Source organism: Letharia lupina, assembly GCF_014066315.1.
Source record: "Letharia lupina isolate WasteWater1 chromosome Unknown contig_3, whole genome shotgun sequence".
NCBI lineage: Eukaryota > Fungi > Ascomycota > Lecanoromycetes > Lecanorales > Parmeliaceae > Letharia > Letharia lupina.
In genome coordinates this window covers 736,615-755,652 of record NW_023502972.1, presented here as the reverse complement: position 1 = coordinate 755,652, position 19,038 = coordinate 736,615, and the positions used below count along the sequence as shown (strand labels likewise).

The following is a 19,038-nucleotide window of genomic DNA, read 5'->3' as shown; positions in this document are numbered from 1 at the left end:
CGTTCAAAAAGCTCTTCCCTTCCCCTTCCCACTTTGTGCGCGGCTCTCCTCTTCGGCCTGGCTCAGTCGCAATGCGAACTCGAGGTCGTCCAGCTCAGCGGCTGGAATATTAGACGCCTCACTTGCTTTAGGCGACGCACCGAAGGCACCAGATCTCGGAGGCGAGCCAGAAGGTGATGCTTTATTCCTCTTAACCTTGGCGTACTTGGCTGGAATGCCAATTGCGCAAGGTGACGTGTTGCTGTTCTCCTGCAAACTCAGGCGGATAGCTTCGGCCATATCGTCGTCGATATCATCCTGTGCAGCCGACGAGACCGACGAGGCCACGGCCTCTTCAGTTATCGTACTACTGCTTTCGCCGTCACTCGCACTCTTCTTCCTCAACTCGTGGCTTTGCGCGGCCTCTTCACTCAACATAGTAGCGTAAGCCAGGATCTCATCCTCACTAGCGCCAGGTCCCAAAAGATCTACCCCGAATCTGCCAGCAAGCCTTTTTTCTTCTTCGCGCTTTTCTCGCTTCTCACGCTCGAGCTCTAGCTTTTCATTAGCGATGTAATCCTTGAGCGCTCCTCTGCCGGTGCCGTAAAAGCGGTCACCGCCTTGGTTGCTGCCACGTTCTGAACGGCGGAGGCGGCGTTTGTTACCCTTGTACTGGTCCGCTGCTTGAGAGCTGTAGCTCCAGTAGCGTAGGTGCGAGCCGAGTGAGACCATGCCGCGGAGGATAGTTGGGTCGGGATCCAAACAGATGGCCCCTGCCGCAAAGAGGTTGATTCCGACGCCAGCGGGAGATGCTTCAGCTTGGACGAGGCGACGTCGTGCACGGGAAGAGAATCGAGAGTTGAGCGTACGAATGGGATCCGTGGTTGAAGCGAGAGGATCCCATGCCTGTACCAGACCGTCGTTCCCGCCATGCACGAGGTAGAGGGAACTTAGGGCCAGGCAGGAGATCTGCGGAGAGTCTGTGTAAATGATCCGTATGGGCTTGATATTGTTCTCCAAGATGGTATTGCTAGCGACAGGAGCTCGTGCATTCCAAAGAACGATGGTTCCAGTCTTTGTACCTATGGCAAATAGTCGCGCACGTTGGCCGGGAACATCGGTCAATGAGTGTGATAACATCCTTCCCATAGGAGACGACGGTGGAGATGAACCGGCCAAAGACCCACTCACGCTGAGTAGCGGATCCTCCGTGATCGTCAGCAAGGCGAAGTTAGACAAGTCAATAGCTGTCGTGGTTATTTGGGGTGACTTTAGGCCCCCAAGTAGAAACACTGATGTGCGCCATTCTTCAATCAAACGTGTCCTTAGCTCGGAGTCTGATGGACTCGTAGAACTGCGCCGCGAGAGAGCTCTGTCTTCGAAAGACCAGGTAGGTTGCCCGTTGATCAAAAGATTGTGGTCGCCGAATATTGAACCGTGGCTGGCATCGCCTTGTGCAATAGGCATCGAAGGGCCTTGACCGGCCAGATCTTCGTCCGAGGATTCTGTTACTTTGCAGCGTGTATATCGCTTGATCATGGCTTGCTGTCCCTCGTCTAAACCGCAGCCTATCACAAGAATAACCTCACCGGCTCCATTCTCATCACTTGCTGCGAAGTCAACCTCCAGACGCCTGCGCATGTCCCAACCTTCGCAAATTTTACGAAAGTTCTTTGGCTTCTTCCGGAGAAAAACGTCAATCTCCTTAGTTTCAGCGGCAAGTTGTTCTTTGCTAAGACATGTTCCATCCCAAGAGGTCCTCGGTGAATAGCTACCATCGACTTCGGATCTATCGAAAGGATCGGGCCTAGCAATACGCCTCGTTGCTTCTACCAGCGTCCAGTGGACTGTGCGTCCGGTCTGCCATGCCAGTCGCTCAATTCGTGCTTTGTCAAGTTTCAGTGCGCGATCCAAGTTAGGACGAACAGGAAAATCGCTAAGGAAGAACACCTCCCCAAGCGCATTGAGTGCAAAAGCCCAGATGTGATTGAGCAATCGGCGTTTTGAAGAAAAGTTCTCGTCGACCGCGATAGCAATGATGGGTACTCCTGGGCTTAGCACCCAACGAGCGGTCAATTCGCCACGTTCAAGCCGTCTTTCACGCAGAGGGTTCGTTCCCAAGGAATACGCAGAGACTAGGCCGCTTGAAGAACCTACTAACATGCCAACAATCCCTTCGGACAGATCCGGTACATTGGGTGTTTTACTAATCCAGACTGAGCACATAGATTCGGTTGGCAGAGTGGCCGGGATGCCAAGCTCTGGTATCGAATTGTCCAATGGGGAGGCCAAGTCACGGCCTCGCTTTTCTTCCATAGATCTGTAGTAGACCCTGCCACCAGGCATTCCCTCTGCATAAATCATTCCGTACGGTTGACTTATATCCATGGTATTTGGCAGGCCAATCACTTCACCAGCGCCAAGACCATAGGGAGCTTCGCCAGGATGGACATCCTCAAATTGCTGAGTAATGAGAGAATCCGAGAAGCCCCATGCATCGACTTTGCTGGTTCTGGGGTCGCTAGAAGAAGCCATGCCGACTTCAGTGGCTCCATGTATGAAGCGAGGTAGTCTTTTATTGAACCCAGTCCCAAACGTAGCATGTAGGTGGTCAACAAGCGTGACCAGATCAGAATTGTAGGTAACGTGAGCGCTGCCGTTGCTGCCTGTACCAGGTCGCGAGGATCCAGAACCAGCTGGCGTCAAGGATTCCGTGGGTTTGCCACGGCCTATCGATCGAAGTAGCCGGGTGCGCAAGATGTATTCGCTGCGCCATGATGCAAGAGCTGTCAACCGGGTAAAGAACCGTCTTTCCGAACGTATCTCACTATCTTCCGACAGCTCCGAATTGGTGTCCAATGCACTCAGTGCCTCTGCTCCAGGGAAGAAGCGCGAGAAAGCTATCCTCCAGGCGTGGGGTGTCGTCACCAATTGATGGAACCGCCGTGATACAAGGGAGACCTCTGACAATGAGGACGGAGGGAGATGAGAGAGTATATGAGTCAAGACCTCTGTTGCAATATCAGCCATTGTCGCAATAAAGCAAATGTGGAGTGCGGACCATTGGGAAAATCTCCAATCGCAACTTGAGCAGAGCCAAGATTCTTGCCTCTCTGAACGACAGTGAAAGTACGCTCTTCAGCCCTCTTTTTTGGCAAATAAGTCAAATCCTTCTCATGTTCGATGATGCGGTCAACAGGTGACCCGCTCTTCTGCCTCGAGGGCGGGCTCAATCTCCGCAATGGTCTTTCCCGTGCATCGTCAGAGCTTCCAGCAGAAGATGCTGAGGGGCTCGTATTGCTGGCGGAACGCCGCGGTTTTGCCCTCCCTTCTCCAGCACGAAGCTGGGGGGAAGGGTGCACATCTGAATCATGGAATCCATGTTGGCTGTCTCGGGTGTTCTCTTGGGAGCTTTGCGGCAACGAAATATTCTGGGAAGTCTCGTTGGGCTCTGGTTGCATATAAAGGTTGATGGCGTGATAGGATGATCAGAAGGACTGAGCCAGGTCTTGGTCAGTCGAAAGCTTTAGTCGATGGGGAGAACGCGTTGTTGTTTGGAAGCAAAAGGATATTGTGACGCAAATTTGATGCTTACACTCACAAAAACTGCCAAGAGTGCTTTCTCTTATGATATGCAATACCGTAGTACGGTCTTCCATGTAGCGTAACCTGCAAGCATTGGGAACATAAGGTGGTGAGGTTTGTCAATCATAACCAGGCCAAGTATTCATTGTTATCGGTCTTGCTATCTATGTACAGTTTCCTATCAGATCCAGGGTAGCCAGCCTCGTCTTTTTCAAAACACAATTTTAAATCAACCTCAGGCCTAGCATCAACATTCCAAGTACGAGACCCAGAAGTGTGCTGCTATTGGGAACTCTCATCGAGATTCCTGCTGCATGCGTCCTGTCGCCTTCCTTACCTCTGACTATTGGTGTCAAAGGTCCAGTTGCAGTGGCAGCAGACGAGGCGCCAGATGTCCTGAGAACAGAGGAGAAGCCTGTTTGCGCGGCGCTCGACCAAGGTCTGATCGTCGTCGATGGCAATGCGACACCATCCGTTCCTAGTATCATCGTTATTGACCCTTCTACTATGGTCTTAGCCATAGCACCGCTTCCAATGGCGTAGGTTGTACCATTGATCACTGCCTTGGTAGAGCCCACTGAGAACGTCAAGCCATCCGCTGTTACGGCAATCTGTGTCTGCTCAGGGGCTATTGTGGTAGAGGGAAGCATGACCCCAGCGCTTCCTATCTCTATAGTTTGGGAACCCACCACGACTGTTTGAAGTGGTGCTCCGCTTCCGATGGCATAGGTAGTGCCGCTGATGACTGCGTCTGTGGCTCCGACTGCAAAAGTGAGACCGGCGGCTGTTACACTGTTTGAAGTTTGGATGACCGGCAAATTGACGGTGGTGCCTTCGATGTGGATGCTTTTGGGCCCAATGGTCATTATCTGGCCATCGATGGCTGTCGTAATGGGTGCCTTGTTTGATGCAATAGAATATGTTTTGCCTCTGAGCACTACTTCTGAAGGAGCGACAGAAAATGTTAGATCACCCTCGGTGGCCATTGAAAAGCTTGGCTTGGGCGTTGGGAGAGAAATGGTAGTACTGGCAAGGCCCACGCCCTTGGGGCCGATGCTGATTGTGTGACCATCGACAATTGTAGTGATTGGGGTCATGTCAGACTGGATATTATTAGTATGACCACCAATGACCACCTCTGATGGAGCGACTGAAAAGGTCAGATCTCCTTGAGTGATGGCTGAAAAGCTAGAGGTAATTGTAGGTATTGGAACATGAAGATTCCCGAATTGTACGCCATTTGACCCCACGAGGACTGCTTCACCATGGGTCATTATAGTTGCGGGAGCCTTCCCAGGAACGAAAGAGTAGGTTGAAGATCCAATCACTGCAGCCGAAGGTCCTATTGAGAATGTGAGACCTCCAGTAGTGACAGCCGTGGGCGATGCACCACTATCGTCTAGCGCTGAAAGTGCAATGGTCGTACTAGGGCCAATGATCTCGGACGGCTTGATAGTAAGGACCTGCCCATTGTAGGTAACAATTCCGGATCCAGAAGATAAGGGTATGGTCGTCGATCGGGCCATGAATTGTGACGCATCCACAGAAAGACTGTGGTCAATGTAGACGAACGGTGTTACCTTTCCGGCCGGAGGTAGTATGATACTTATGTCAGGAGCGATAATTTGTGAGGGATTGACCGCGAAAGTCTGGCCTTTGTACACGAAAGGAGAAGCATTTGCAGTATTGGGTAGAGGTATGTATCTTCCCGATACTTTGAGCTGGGAGGGGAACACAGAGAACACCTGACCCCCAGCGGTCACGCGGGGAGCAGAGGAATCCACGGATGGAAAAGCGACCGTTGCGCCCGCCCCCACTAAGTGGCTAGCATCCCAGCTGTATGTTTGACTGTTATAAACGACCGATGTCGGCGTTGAACCGTGCTCAAATGTTTTAGAGCCAATTGCAACATCTTGAGGCCGCAGCACAACAGGCACATTACCTATTGTCGCAGAACTCGCAGGCGGAGGGGTGACTGCCGCTTGTATGGGAATTGTCTTTCCTTGTGCCACGATTTGAGACGGCTGAATAGCTATCGTTTGACCACCGACAACGACGGTAGTCGGCGGGGATCCAGCGTTGACCGTATGAGAGCCGACAACTACCACGTTGCTAGCGATAGAGACCGGCAAATTGCCAGCCATAACGATACTGGGGACGTATTGGATTCCGTGTGAGTCAGCACTGCTTTCGTCTTCCGGCTCGGGACCATCTCTATTACTCGAGCCTTCTCCATTGTTCGATGCAGCTCCATTGCTCGAGGTACCTTCAGCATTTGAGGAACCTCCTTCACTGCTCGAACCGTCTCCAACGCTCGGAGAATCTCCATTAATCGAAGCACCTCCATTATTCGCAAGCTTTCCATTGCTCGAAACACCTCCTCCGCTATTCGTGCTCCCACTGTTTGAGGTACCTCCCTTACTCGAAGCATCCCCATTGCCCGAAGCATCTCCGTTGCTGAACATACCTCCATGGTTCGAATTAGCTCCATAGTTCGGATTAGCTCCTTTGTTCGAAGCACCTCCATTGTTCGAAGCACCTCCATTGTTCGAAGCACCTCCATTGTTCGAAGCTCCTCCATTCGGCTGAATCCCATTCGAGGCTATCTGATCAGTGCTTCCAGTAGACTGGCCCCCACTGGATCCTACGCCCGGCTTTTGCGAACCCGAGTTCCGGCTATGGGAAGATGCGGACGGAGATTCGCCGTTTGTGGGATTTTGCTGGGGCATGGATTTGTCAGGAGACTGGCTGTCGCTATCAGACTCTGACGGGCTCGAATCGTCTGATTGTGAAGACATATCAGGGCTGGAGGATCCAGAATTTTGTCCCGTAGCTTGGTGGCCATCCGGAATTGGCTGAGCCGCTATAGCTTGGGGAGTTGGCGTTGAGGGCCCGAACAAGTTTCCAACCGTAGACAGTTGTTGCACAATGGCAGGCGATTTTTTGGTGACAAGAAGCGTACTTGTAATTGTAAGTGGCGTGTATGGTGTCAACACAATAGGAGGTTGTGGCAGTGGTTTCTTGGGGATAGGAGGGCCAATGATGGGAGGGAAGATGGGCTGAGTCCCACTCGAAGGGCAATCTGGCCCTTCGCACGGCGCGGTGATAGTCTGGCAAGCTGGAGGTGGAGTAATAAACACAGGAAGCGGTGTCGTAGCGTTTGGACCTAGCGTTAAGGTCTCATTGACCAGTATTGTGGAAGTGACAGTCTCGTACACAATATGTGCAGTACTGGTGACAAGACCTGAACAATTTGTGGGGTATTGGCCTTCTGAAGGTCTATACAACTTTATTCTTTCTGAATTCCTGCCTTCGGTCCTATTATTGTTCATAGAGTTGAGATAATTTCTTAGCGCCGAGCTTTCTCCCTTTCCCGAGGGTGCCAAGTTAAATTCGGTTGATGAGATTCTATCGCTGCCTGTAGCCGTTGCTAAAGGTGGCATTTGTATTTGCCCTCCAGCGGTGGCGTACGTTCCAATCCTCAAGCTCCAAAGAGGCAAATGAATTGGCCCAACATCAAGCGGTCTTGGTCCGAGCCAAGGATGCAATCTGGTCCTGCTTTCGGTTCTGTTCTTGATTGAATCCAGAACTTCTACGAGCCTTGGACTTTCCCCTGTTCCTGATGCTGCAGCGACAGATTTCAAGCTTGCCGATGCATTCTTGCTACCACTAAGTGCAGAGCCTGAAGTCATTGTTCGAATGGCGGAGCTTGCGGGTGGAAGACTTGCAATTGGACCTTGTGGATACCCTGCCGGAGTCGAGGATGCGTTGCGCGCGCTCGCCGGAACATGACCTGCTGTGCCATCGGACGGCCGTACGACTCGAAAACCGTCAGTATAAGCCGACGTTAACGCTGATATACTTCGTGATGCGGTCGAGCTTCCGCGAGTCGCGCCTAAAATGTAAACAGATCTATCGGTAGAGAACAAGGAACCTGCCCCAGTTGGTGTTAAAGTATCCCTCGAGCTTGAAAGTAAAGTATTCGCAGAAAGGATTGCGTGGTCCCCAGGGGGAAATTTTTGATAAGGCCGAAAACGCTGAAAAGGCCTAGGACGCTGCAACAAGACAGCACCAGCTTTTAGTGGTTGAATGCTTGATGGAGTCGTCTGAGGAGCCACAATTCCTTCGGAAGAAGGGGTGCTTAGCCTCGACGACGTTGCAGCGGCACTGATGGCTGGACTTGTATCACCTGTGGAGTTCCAAGAAGGATCCTGGGGCTTGCTGTGAAGTTCTAGATCGGTCAGTATCTCCAGAAATATATTCAAAGTAGTCTCACCTCGGGAATGGTCTGTAATTCCATGTACGCCAACAGAAGATATTAGAAGACGAAGTGCAAGGCAAGTAACGCCGAGCAGCTGGCGCAATGCCATCATTTGCAATAGGAGCCCTGAGCGGACGCGTAAAAGTCATCCCAAAAAGATGGCGATCAAAGAAGATTAAAGGCTAAGAGAATCACACAAGATAGTGTGTCTATGGTAACGACAGACAGTTTGATGAATGGAGAATCAGATGATTTGGACTGAACGACAGCTGGTGAAGAGTGATACGGAAGCTTTGACAGATGCGCGTAAAAGAGGTTCTCGGGCCATGAGGAGAATTAAAGGATCTGGCTTCCCCGCCCGGCGCCATACTCGCATATGTATATTATCTCCCGATGCTGTCAGGGCACTATCTCAACTTGTGAATATCATCATCACGTGGGCCCAGCATTTCGGCCCTTTTCGTCGATGAGGACTCAGCTCGTTTGTTGGTACACTCGGCATTGCCGTCCAGCTTCGTGCTCTGCGCCTCGTAACTATACGCTTCTTCCTACCACATGCACGAAGCAGTTGAGTGAATTTCGCCAAGGAGAAAGATTAGGAGAATTATGGAGGTAAGTTTCAGTTTGGAAGAGCGCGAATGAGGTTACAACGCCGAAGCGATGTCGATAGTGCTGATGGGGCGTGAGGCTGAGGCGAGCCGTCAGCCTCAAGGCTAAGCGGCTTGTCCAATAGAAATGCTTTGATGCCATTCTTTTGACGCCAGTAGTCTCATCATTCACTTTTGAAAGTAAGCACCAGTCTATTAAGCAGGCCATCGACGGTCTCCGGTCTTCGAATACGACCCCGGGGTCAGGTTTCGGGCCACGTCTTTGAGGCTTGGAGTCTTCACTGTCCCTGCCGACTCTCGATCTGACTGGTCCGCTGAATACTTTCAAGGCAGACTCCTGGTCCAACAGTGCCTCTGCGCTTAGAGGATTTCCTGTAAAGTGGTGGAGAAGGAGAAAAGTTGCGGGTGATTCTATTTGCGGCCAGCCCTATAAGGCTCAAAGGGCATTAGCGTTAAAGATTTGGACAAATCACAGGTCTGCTTCTCGGAATCTTCAAACGGCTTTTACAGGCGAACAAGCGACGGTCCTTCAGGTACACACGCCATAGCCTATCTCAACCAGGAATCATGAGCTTGTGTGACGAAACTTCGGAAGACAGCGCTCATTCGTCAGTACCGGTCCTGTTGGCTGTGCAGCTGTGGGGCGGACTCTTCAAACCCTGGTTTTGCTGGCCTTTTGGTCTCTGGGGGAGCATGCATGATGCATCCCCCCAGCGTAAAATCTTGTCGACCATCCGTGCATTGGGCATGCTGCAAGCCCCTTTATTACGTGTCTAGTTCCGACGTGGAGGGTACAGTACGCGCAGTATCGAGATCTTATCAAATTTACCTCTTGGTCATCTGCTTCTTTCCCGCCTTCTCCTTATTCTTACGCGTCTCCGGGTATGTGTATCGATTGCACAGATTCCTGCTATTACTGCTTTATCCTTTTGCGTGAAACGATAATCCCTATGCCTGGTCCAATGTCTGACACCTTGCTCGACCTCATCCTCTCATCTTTTCCTTCGACTTCCACACCAGCCGCAGATTCATGTTGAGGAGCATCACAATCGCTGTACTGGCATTCAGAAATCGCTGCGATGACGAAGTGGGGCAGCAACAGCTTGCTTCCCATAGTACTGACAACCATATGCTGTAATGCTGTTGCTCTCATCACGGCTGCACCAAGACCCTCTCCTGTGTCAATACCAGTAAGGACCGACTGGTTTGGATACGATGGCAATTGGAGTCCTGTGTCGGTCAGAGTAGGGACACCACCACAGTGGGTCGACCTTTTTGTCAGTACCGCTAGCCAGGAGACATGGGTCGTTGGGAATGGAGGCTGCGACGGTACTACTGAATGTCGGACCAAACGAGGTGGCGTCTTCCAATCCAACGAATCCAGCACCTGGGCCGATCAAGGACCATTTGTGCTAGGTCTTGATCCCCAGCTTGGCTTCAGTGGAAATGGAATTTACGGGTTTGATAACATATCTCTAAGCAACGACATCTCAGTACCCTCGCAGGTGGTCGGCGTCATCAATTCCACGGACTACTGGCTTGGTTTCTTTGGTCTTGGAGTCGAACCAACTAATTTTACCTCTGCCGACAAGCCAACTTTTCTCGACAATATGGTGGAAACTATGAGCTTGATTCCAAGTCATAGTTATGGCTATACAGCCGGCGCGCATTACCGTAAGCTCTGTGTTAGTCCGAGATGATAGAGTGACAGGATGCTAATCGCATTAGGCTTGAAAAGTGTTCCTGCTTCGTTGGTACTGGGAGGGTTCGATGCCAACCGATTTGAGCCTCACAGTACAACTTTCGAACTAGACCCAAACCAAAACCCAGTCGTCGCGCTCAATGAGATCACGGTGACCGCCCAACCGCTTCCGTCGTCTAACGTCAGCGCCGCATGGCCTAGCAATTCGCTGACACTGCTTGGCTCTAGTGACGCAAATCTCTTCACTATAGACTCTTCAACGCCGTACCTTTGGTTACCCGAAGCAGTGTGTTTGGAATTTGAAAAAGCATTCGGTCTTACTTACGATGACGTCGTTCAATTGTATACCTTTGGCTCCAATTCTACCCAACATGAAGTATTGGTCAATTGGAATATGACATTTCAATTCACTGTCGCGGATTTACCAGGGTCTTCGAACTCGGTATCACTCTCTCTGCCTTATGAGGCTTTCGATTTGCAACTTTCCTATCCGTATCCTGGCCTGAACGCCAACCAGTCTTCACCTCCCACAAACTACTTTCCGCTTCGAAAAGCTGCGAACAACACACAATATACCATTGGAAGGACTTTCTTACAAGAAACCTATCTCAAAGTTGATTACGAGCGCAACAATTTCTCGATCTTTCAAGCAACATTTTCCCCTAACGCTTTAGCAGACACAGACTTGATCTCTATTACCAGACCCCCGAATAGTACATTCGAAGGACCAGAAGTTGTACCTCCGAAGCCGATCTTAAGCAAACCTGGGATAGCCGGCGTGGCTGCTGGTGGTGCCATAGCTCTCGTCTCTTTGATTTGTCTGATCGTACTCTGTATCCGTTCTCGACGGGGTGACAAAACTCATGACTACTTTAGAGAGAAGGAAGACGAAGACCAGCCCAAAAAGAAGACCTCAAACAGTAGGTTCCTCAGATGGCTCTTCCGTCTACCCAAACCCGAAACACCAACAGAGATCGGCGGATCTGATAGATTCGCCTTTGAGGCTCCGACCGGCCGGGAATGTATGGAGCTGCCGGCGAAGACAGCCAAGAGCGAACTTGAAGGAAGTGAGCCTGACACTCCAGTATATACTGAAGCTGATTACCGGAGTACTGGAAACGCGATCAATGCCATCGGCCACGATCCAGATGAACCAGTTGAGCTGCCTTACTGTTCGAGTGCTCGAGGCTACTATGAGCCTGAGACAGCCTCAAAGATTCGAATCTCGGACTCAGCTTCTGCTCCGGTCAAGCTCATTAAGGATTTGCATAGCTTGAGTCGGCAAAATACGCAGACTACCGCAGGGATCAGCAGCCCAAGCAACACTCCGAGTAAAAGATCTAGTAAAGATGTTTCTCCGATTTTCATCGTCAGTCCAATTACACCCAGAGAAGCGAGTCCTGGGTTTTCATCTCTCTCTACAATCGCAAGACGAGAAGCATGGTACGATTCCAAAGAGAGTTGGGGCGGGCAAAGAGTCAAGCGTGGCACGCCAGTCGTTAGTGACGATGGGAAAACTCGAGGCTCGAAGAGCAGCAATGGATCGAGTGCCACCAGGGGTATCCCTCGGAGTGCACCGCGGATTTTCAGCTGGAAGGCAGATCCGGATCCGGAGCGAAGGGTTGTGGGAAATCATACTCCAACAGACAGTACGATTCACGCGCTCCCATGACCTTTGGACAGTCGGGCGCGGGTGACATCATCTTCATTAACGATAGTATTGTGCTGTCATTTTCCATGATCATGTCACATCTAGAATACCCACAGAGATTGCTCTCACACCACTTCTTAGAGAACGCCAAAGGAGGGTATCTAAGCCTAACCACAAGCATGTGACAAGATGAAAGATGTCTTGGCTCCTGGCCTAAGACATCAGGTGGCTCTTCTTTCGCCAACCACATCGTTGCGCCAAAAACAACACACTCGTATCAGCTCACGATCCACATCGACCCAGATCCCTCAAACCCTGTCATAGTTCCTCCGTCCCGGCGTTGGATATGGACTCTTCATTCCCCCACTCCTACCCACAGGCATGTCCTCTTGATGGAGCGTGATCACCGACATGAGCTGCCATGGTCGCTTGTAGCGGTCACGAATGAGCTTGCGGCGAGAGAGCGACGTCGACGAGGAGGAGGACGAAGAAGAAGATGACGAAGAGGAAGCGTTAGAGGTGGTACGGTTCCTCGGGGTCAATGTAGAGGGATCGGCCTTGATGGCTTCGTATGTAGGGCGGCGCTCCATTGTGCTGGTGTTGACAGAAGAGTGGTGGCTCGGATGGTTTTGAGGGGATTGGTGTATGATGACGGGGTGTCTTCGCATGGTCTTGTACTGGGAAGTGTATTGGAATGGAAGGGAAGCATATGGGGCAGTATGAAGAGGGTTTATGTAGACAAAAGATACCAGATACCCAACACGAAACCACGTCATACCTATTCTTTGCCCAACATGCAACACCGTCTGTATGGCGCAAAACTGTCCCGCCTCATCGATTGGAGTCAATTGATCCATCGAAACCGGACATTGCGCTCAGCCACCCTGCTTTGAAACGGCACACGGCCGACTGAAACAGGAATGATAGGATCGCAACAATGACGTGCAACGGGTTTGAGACGTGGAAGACGTGAGATCCTACCGTTGTATTCTTTCACGATAAGAGAGCCTTTCATCTTTTATGCGTGTGTGGGAAATGTTGTTTGAAGGGATACTGCCCAGTAGCGATCCCCGGGGGGGGGGGAGGGTTGTGTTGCAGGATTCAGCTCAGCCTCGCCTGCGTGCTTCAGGGACTGATTGCCGTCCGCTTGCCGCGGTTTGGATCAACTTGACCGTGAGCTTTCGACCGGCACGCGAGCACAATACGACTTTTTACGAATGTGAGTATGGCTTTCATTTGTGTCATTAATCGATGAGCTCCAAGGTCTCTACTCTGGCGAGAAGCTAGCCTAAAATAGCGAGACTTAGGGCTAAGAATCATTGCTGGACTTCGAGTCCATCTTTTCTTTATCGTGGGCCACCAGGGATCTTTCCCTTGATGACGTGATAGAACTGAGAAGGAAGCACAACATGTTTGTGATACTGGCCGATCAGAGACCTTGTTGTACATGAGTAGGATGCGTTTGTGTGGCAGGTGTTTGACTTGGTGTCAAACTGAAACCCGAAATCGTTGCCGCTTCCGTTCATTGGACACCACAGCACAGCAAGGTATTAATGGCCCGTGAATTACCAACCGCAATCGTGACCCTCTTCGGCCCAGTGGTCTCCGTAGGGGTGAGGTGTAGTGACTTTTTCCGAGCTTACTTCCACATGCCTCACTCTTGCCTGCTAGCCCAGGCCCGTGGCCGTGTACTCTCACGGCGACTTTAGTGATGGCCATATACGTCCTTGGAAGCGTCCTTGGAAGCGTCTTTCGCGCACTATCGCGCACTATCGCGCTTTCCGTTCCCAAGCAGTGGTGCGGACGGGAGTACGAAGTTGAAGGGCATCATATCGCCTTCCAACCCATGTTAGAGGCCACCAAAAGTCTTGCGGAACGTTTCTCATGCTTCTCGACCCTGCACTGAGCAGACTCCCGTCATCAAGACGAGATCATCATCGAATGAAGGAACGTTGGTTGTTCCACTTAGGCCGTCCGACTGAAGAGATGCACTGGTGTATTCTTGGACCTCGCTCTCGATCAAGGAACCAATGAACCGCAGGGCTCTATAAGTAAATCCGAGCTGGAGAGATTATTGCACGATTTTCAGGAAGGGAACAAAAGTCTAAAGCACAGACCAGGGCCAACTTCCTTGTTCTATTCCACAAATTTGGAATTTGGACAGTCATAAGCGATATCGGAACCAATACAGGGTTTGCAAGATCTTTCTCGTGAGCCGAAATCCTTGCCTTTCGTTCCTAGAGATACGGTGATCTTTCGTAAAGACGACGCCGTACTATTCGCTATTTCGCTACGCAACAACTTTCAAACCACATCGTGCGCAGTGAAAAGCATGTTCCGGCAGCAAAAGGCTCTCAAAATTTCTTCGAGCAGTCTCATTGCTCAAGATCATACTTTCAAAGAAGGACGCTCATAAAATGTTTAAAGGTTCGACTTGTCTACTGGCAGCCCGATCCTACGGAGTCCGCCTCGGATCTCCAAATGACACCTTATACACTGGTGTCTGATAATTATACGTTGTTAGTAAGATCAGGACGCTTGGCCTGGACAACACCCCGTTGACCAGAACGTCCAACCTTGAATGCAGCAATCGATGCTAATATCAATTAGCACTTCGCCATCAGTCTATATTAAATACAGCACCTTGGTGGCAAACTATGACTGCGATACATATTCTGCGCCCAATCTAGGTACCATCTATGACGAAGTCACGATTGGATACCCACCGGACGCCCTGTCAACAGGCGTATGCTACCATACCGATTGGAGGTCGATTGATTACACGGAATTATACTACCCTCCGCCCGATCACGAGGTGGTCACGCAAGCTGCGTGTTCTATGGATTACAGAGATCCGCGTACTGTAGACTCGTCCAAGATCTCGGCTGGTAGTCCAATATTTTCTATTCCCGCCGGTGTCTCGAAAGTCGATCCTCTTTGGAGCACTTGCACTCCTGCGGCTCCTCGGAGATACGACCCTCCCCGAGCGCTGAACAAGACTAGAAATCCTGTTCCGACACCAACTCCCCCGTCTGTGACTCAAGCTGAGCCTGAACCTTCAGCAACCCTCCGATAGGCCGTCGGGACTGGCGCTCTCAGCACGGCAAATGTAGCAGATGTTGGGCAGGTTTCTCAACCTCCGAGTCATCCAGGTGAAACGAATTCTCAAGATCTCGGCGCTGCAAGTGGAGGCGATCCAGTCTCTACAAAAAAAGGAAAGCAAGACGGTGATTCAGGGTCACAACAGGCTTCAGCTGCGAAAGGCAATCAACCAGATCCTCCGAACCCCGGCACTTCTGATTCTCCCAGCGTAGGGGCGTAGGGAATGGAGGTAATTCGGGCTCTACACCTCATTATAATGGCGGCAACGTAGGGTCAGGGCCAGCCGAAGGGTCGAAAGCGAACGGCGCTGATCCTCAAGATCCTGGCGTTTCGACTGCTCCGGATTCTGCCAGTGAAGGGAACCCAGGCTCCGTCTCTCCCCAAAACGACAGCAACGGAGGGTCAGAGATCGGTGCATCTCTACAGGAGGCTCCTGGCGGAGGCCTTGAACTAGGCACTGTGACGATTGCACCTGGGGCTGAGACCACACACTCAGGTCACGTTGTCTCCGTTGGCTCTAGTCTCGTGCTTGTGGATGGCACCTCCTTTGATCTGCAATCACCACATCCAGGTGCCCCTCCAGGGCTAGCTTATACCAGCTCTCCGCCTCAACAGGGTGTATCTGGTGGTGTTGTGGTAATGGGTACCATGAGCCTTCCATCGGGAACTCAAACAATATTCTCGGGGCACACGATGTCCGTCGGCTCTAATATCTTTGGCGTAGATGGAACCTCTTACCGTAAAGGCGCCAGCGGTGGGCTTGTATTCGGAACCGTGACTCTCCCTCCAGGGTCCGAAATCACACAGTCAGGCCCCGTCATTCCTGTTGGCTCCAGTTCTGCGGTCGTCGATGGCACCTTATGCACCTGGGCTGCACCCGCATCCTCACCAACTTCAACGCCTGCAAGTGAACTGCTTACGACGATGATGGTGACACATAATGTACTTCTCTGTTTTCTAGATATTCAAGCGGGCATGATGTTACATATCAACCTTCTGGCCTTATTTGAGGATCTATTTCTTATCCACTTATAATTAATGAACCTCTTCCCAAGGCTGAAAAGAACCAATTTTCGAGTATGGTCCAACTCGAACGTCCTCTCACCAATTAAGAGCCCCCAGACAAACCGTAAATCGGCTCTCCGCAACGTCAGCTTGCGGCCGTATTACTCCGTACATCTTTCTAAAGCCGGTTCTAAAATCTAATAGACACAACTTGACGAACATAGTCGCTGTGCTCGGTTTGAAACGGCTTTCCATACATTACAACTGACGAGCTCGACACCTACCATTCGAACCCTTCGAGACACTCAGCTCGTTACATCGCAGCTCTCTGGGCTTGAGTACAAATCAGCCAGGATAACTATCTCGAGTATCTGCTTAGCGTCGAACATTCCCGTCACTGCGTCCACAACAAACCCCTTCCCACCGTTCCCTCCGTCCCATCAACCAGAACCTCAAACTCGAAATCCCACCCCGCATACGTCTGCGCGACATTCTTCATTCCGATCAGCACATTACTACACCTACACATTGCGGGGTCAGCATCACTTTGTGGACGCGGAAATATCAGGTTGTAAGACCGGTTTTGTGGGGGCACGAAAAAGGCAAGAATTCACAAATGGCCACTCACATATCCCAGGTCATGTTTGCCTGCGGCCAGATATATATATCTGTACTTTCACCCTGGGCCCCTGGTTGGTCGGATTCGTACACCCTTTCCCCCGTGCCAATCGGTTCAAAGCGCTGCTCGTGATGCAACGACATGTCGCGAACTGCTTCCCGCAACGCTTCTTCTAGCTGGTTTTCCAGTCTGGACGAACTAACGTCTTCGAAATGGTAGCACCGCAGGCTGATGTCGGAATACCGCACGGGGTAGACGTACGGCACTGGAGGCGGAGCGACGCTGCGCTGATGTCAGACCTGAGTTTTTACAGAAGATCTCGACAAAGAACTTACTCGAGTGGAGAATTGGGGGCTCGGAGTGCACTGGTGGAATTGGGGGGGTGGGTTGCGTTTTCGAGCAGTGTCAATGATGACGGTAGCGTGAGAGATGGCGGCGAATCTGGGAGAGCGAGAGGTGGCGCTGCGGCAGCGTGGGCGCTCAGCTGGATTAAGGCTGCGAAACGAAACACGTCGAACGTCTTCATACCTGAGCGATACGAGAATGTAGAAATGTGTGTTGAAACAGTTGAGAAGAAGAATCATGCGAGAAGGCTCGAGAATACTTTTGCTTTGTTTCGTCGCATGGAAACACGGTTTGCGCTCCGACGGATACATTTCTTGCGACGCACAGGCTGTGCATCTGTTCCTACAGCGCAGAAGACTCGTCGCCAAAACTACCGGCGCAAGTAGGGGACCTGGGTCTGAAAGAGCGAGATTTTGACAACAGTCGGAAGCATGTACCAGATAGACAAGCACTTGACGGAATTGGCAACTCGTTGCGAACAAAACTCGAGCAATAGAAAAACTGTGTTTCGAACAGAAAAGGTAGAAATCATGACCGGTGGAGCCTCAGGCCCAAACGGCAGGAGTGGATTTTGACCAGCAAAACCACGGACGAAAGACCCGGACCAGACATAAAGACAAGAATGCTTCCAAGCAGGGACGAAAACACCTCACCTTCCTTCCTACCTTCTCCCCCCCCGAAAAACGCCATCAACCCTCACGGAACAATCTCCCCACTACAGCACAAACACATCAGGCACGCATCCAGATGCCTCGAAAAGCCCGGCTCGTTCTGTCCCGGCAGCCGCCGGCTCGAATGCTTCGTCCACGCCTCCCTCCCACAGCCCGGCGTGGCGCACGCGGCCCTGGCCCTGACCGTGTCCGGACGGTGGTCGACGTGCAGCACGCGCCGGCGCCGCCCCCCCGGCCCCGCGCGCCTCACGTGCGTGCGTTCGAGCGTGCGCCGGCGGGCGTCGCCGGCGGCGTAGGTGGCGAGTTCGGTCTCGAGGCGGCAGGTGTGGCATTTGGCGTCGGCGAAGATGGCCCGCCGGCACGTGCAGGCGGAGTGGCCGGGCCGGTGCCGTCGTCTCAGCCGGAGGCTGCAGCGTTTGCAGAGGATCGATCGCCGGCTCGGGAGACCGTTGGTGATCTTGCGGTGGTAGTAGTTGCTCCAGCTGTGGAGGCAGTCGTTGCACACGTTGAAGCACCGGGTGGGGAACGGCGGGTGCGATTGCGGATCCGTTTGCCTGCAGGGTCGCATGGTGACCCGTGTTGTGGGCCCGTTGGGGCAAGGGATCCGCTGCTGCGCCGCCGGGACGTTGTAGATTTTGCGCATGTCGTCACACTGTGCTCCGAGTTTCAGTTGGAGGAAGTCGTTTGGATCCTTGCGGTTGGGGGCCGGGGGATTGTGGAGGTTTTGTGTCTGCAGCACGATAGGGTCGAGCGAATGCAGGATTCGCTGAGTCTGACGTCTTAGATTCATATAGTCGAGAAGGTTTAGGTTTCCGAGTAGACTGTTCTGCAAACCATATTTGTCCCTGTCCAGAATAAATTCGAGTATTTTTTGGCCGGTACTGGGTGGAGGTCGATTAGGTTGAGCCATAAGGGGCTAGAAGGTGTTTTTGGGGAGTTTCTATTCGTCTGATGAGGAAATACGTAAAGGTAGTGTTTGATGACTGCAGTGTGACTTTGATCCTCGTAGTCGTTGGAATGAGGGATTCGGCGGAGAATGAACCACTCCAGGATAGAAAACACCCATTGTCCTTCGGAACTGATCCATTCTTAGATCTTCAAAGAGGACAACGCCAACAAGTGTACAAGATAAAGAACGTCTTTCTTCGTCAAAGGAGTGCAAATCCGCCCAAGCTGATCAATGGATATGAATGGAGACTTGTCCAGAGCCTCGCCACAAGACAGTAAGGCTTCCCCAAAATATAGAGTCTGTCAGATGTATAGGTAGGATCCGCGCAGCAGCAGCGTATTATTGCCGACAATCAGAATCAGTTCCCGTTCCTTTCTTGGACAAAGGGAACCCAAGAGGTACTATGCAGTCAAGGACCTTCCTGCTTTATCTTCCATTCCGGCACGCTGCCACAAAAAGTTGGCAGTTGTGAGCACTACTCTTCCACATTCGGCGACTATGGGTAGCAAGTCGAAACAATTGGCTGTTGAAAGGGAAGGATACATCAAGCAGTAGGTATCT

The 19,038-nt window shown here is 51.6% G+C and overlaps 3 protein-coding genes across 3 annotated transcripts; 2 read left to right on the top strand and 1 right to left on the bottom strand.

Moving 5' to 3' along the window:
- Positions 1-3: 3 nt before the first annotated feature.
- On the bottom strand, positions 4-7,934 carry HO133_007128 (uncharacterized protein; the record flags this gene model as incomplete). The annotated part of the gene is made up of 3 exons (XM_037298021.1): positions 4-2,990; positions 3,041-3,430; positions 3,902-7,934. 3 exons carry the CDS (start codon positions 7,932-7,934, stop codon positions 4-6), a joined length of 7,410 nt encoding a protein of 2,469 aa, XP_037156656.1.
- A 1,578-nt stretch (positions 7,935-9,512) lies between these two features.
- Positions 9,513-11,807, top strand: HO133_007127 (uncharacterized protein; the record flags this gene model as incomplete). Its single annotated transcript, XM_037298020.1, has 2 exons — positions 9,513-10,107; positions 10,162-11,807. 2 exons carry the CDS (start codon positions 9,513-9,515, stop codon positions 11,805-11,807), a joined length of 2,241 nt encoding a protein of 746 aa, XP_037156655.1.
- Positions 11,808-14,379: 2,572 nt separating this feature from the next.
- On the top strand, positions 14,380-15,923 carry HO133_007126 (uncharacterized protein; the record flags this gene model as incomplete). Its single annotated transcript, XM_037298019.1, has 2 exons — positions 14,380-14,820; positions 15,096-15,923. 2 exons carry the CDS (start codon positions 14,380-14,382, stop codon positions 15,921-15,923), a joined length of 1,269 nt encoding a protein of 422 aa, XP_037156654.1.
- Between the last annotated feature and the right edge of the window lie 3,115 nt (positions 15,924-19,038).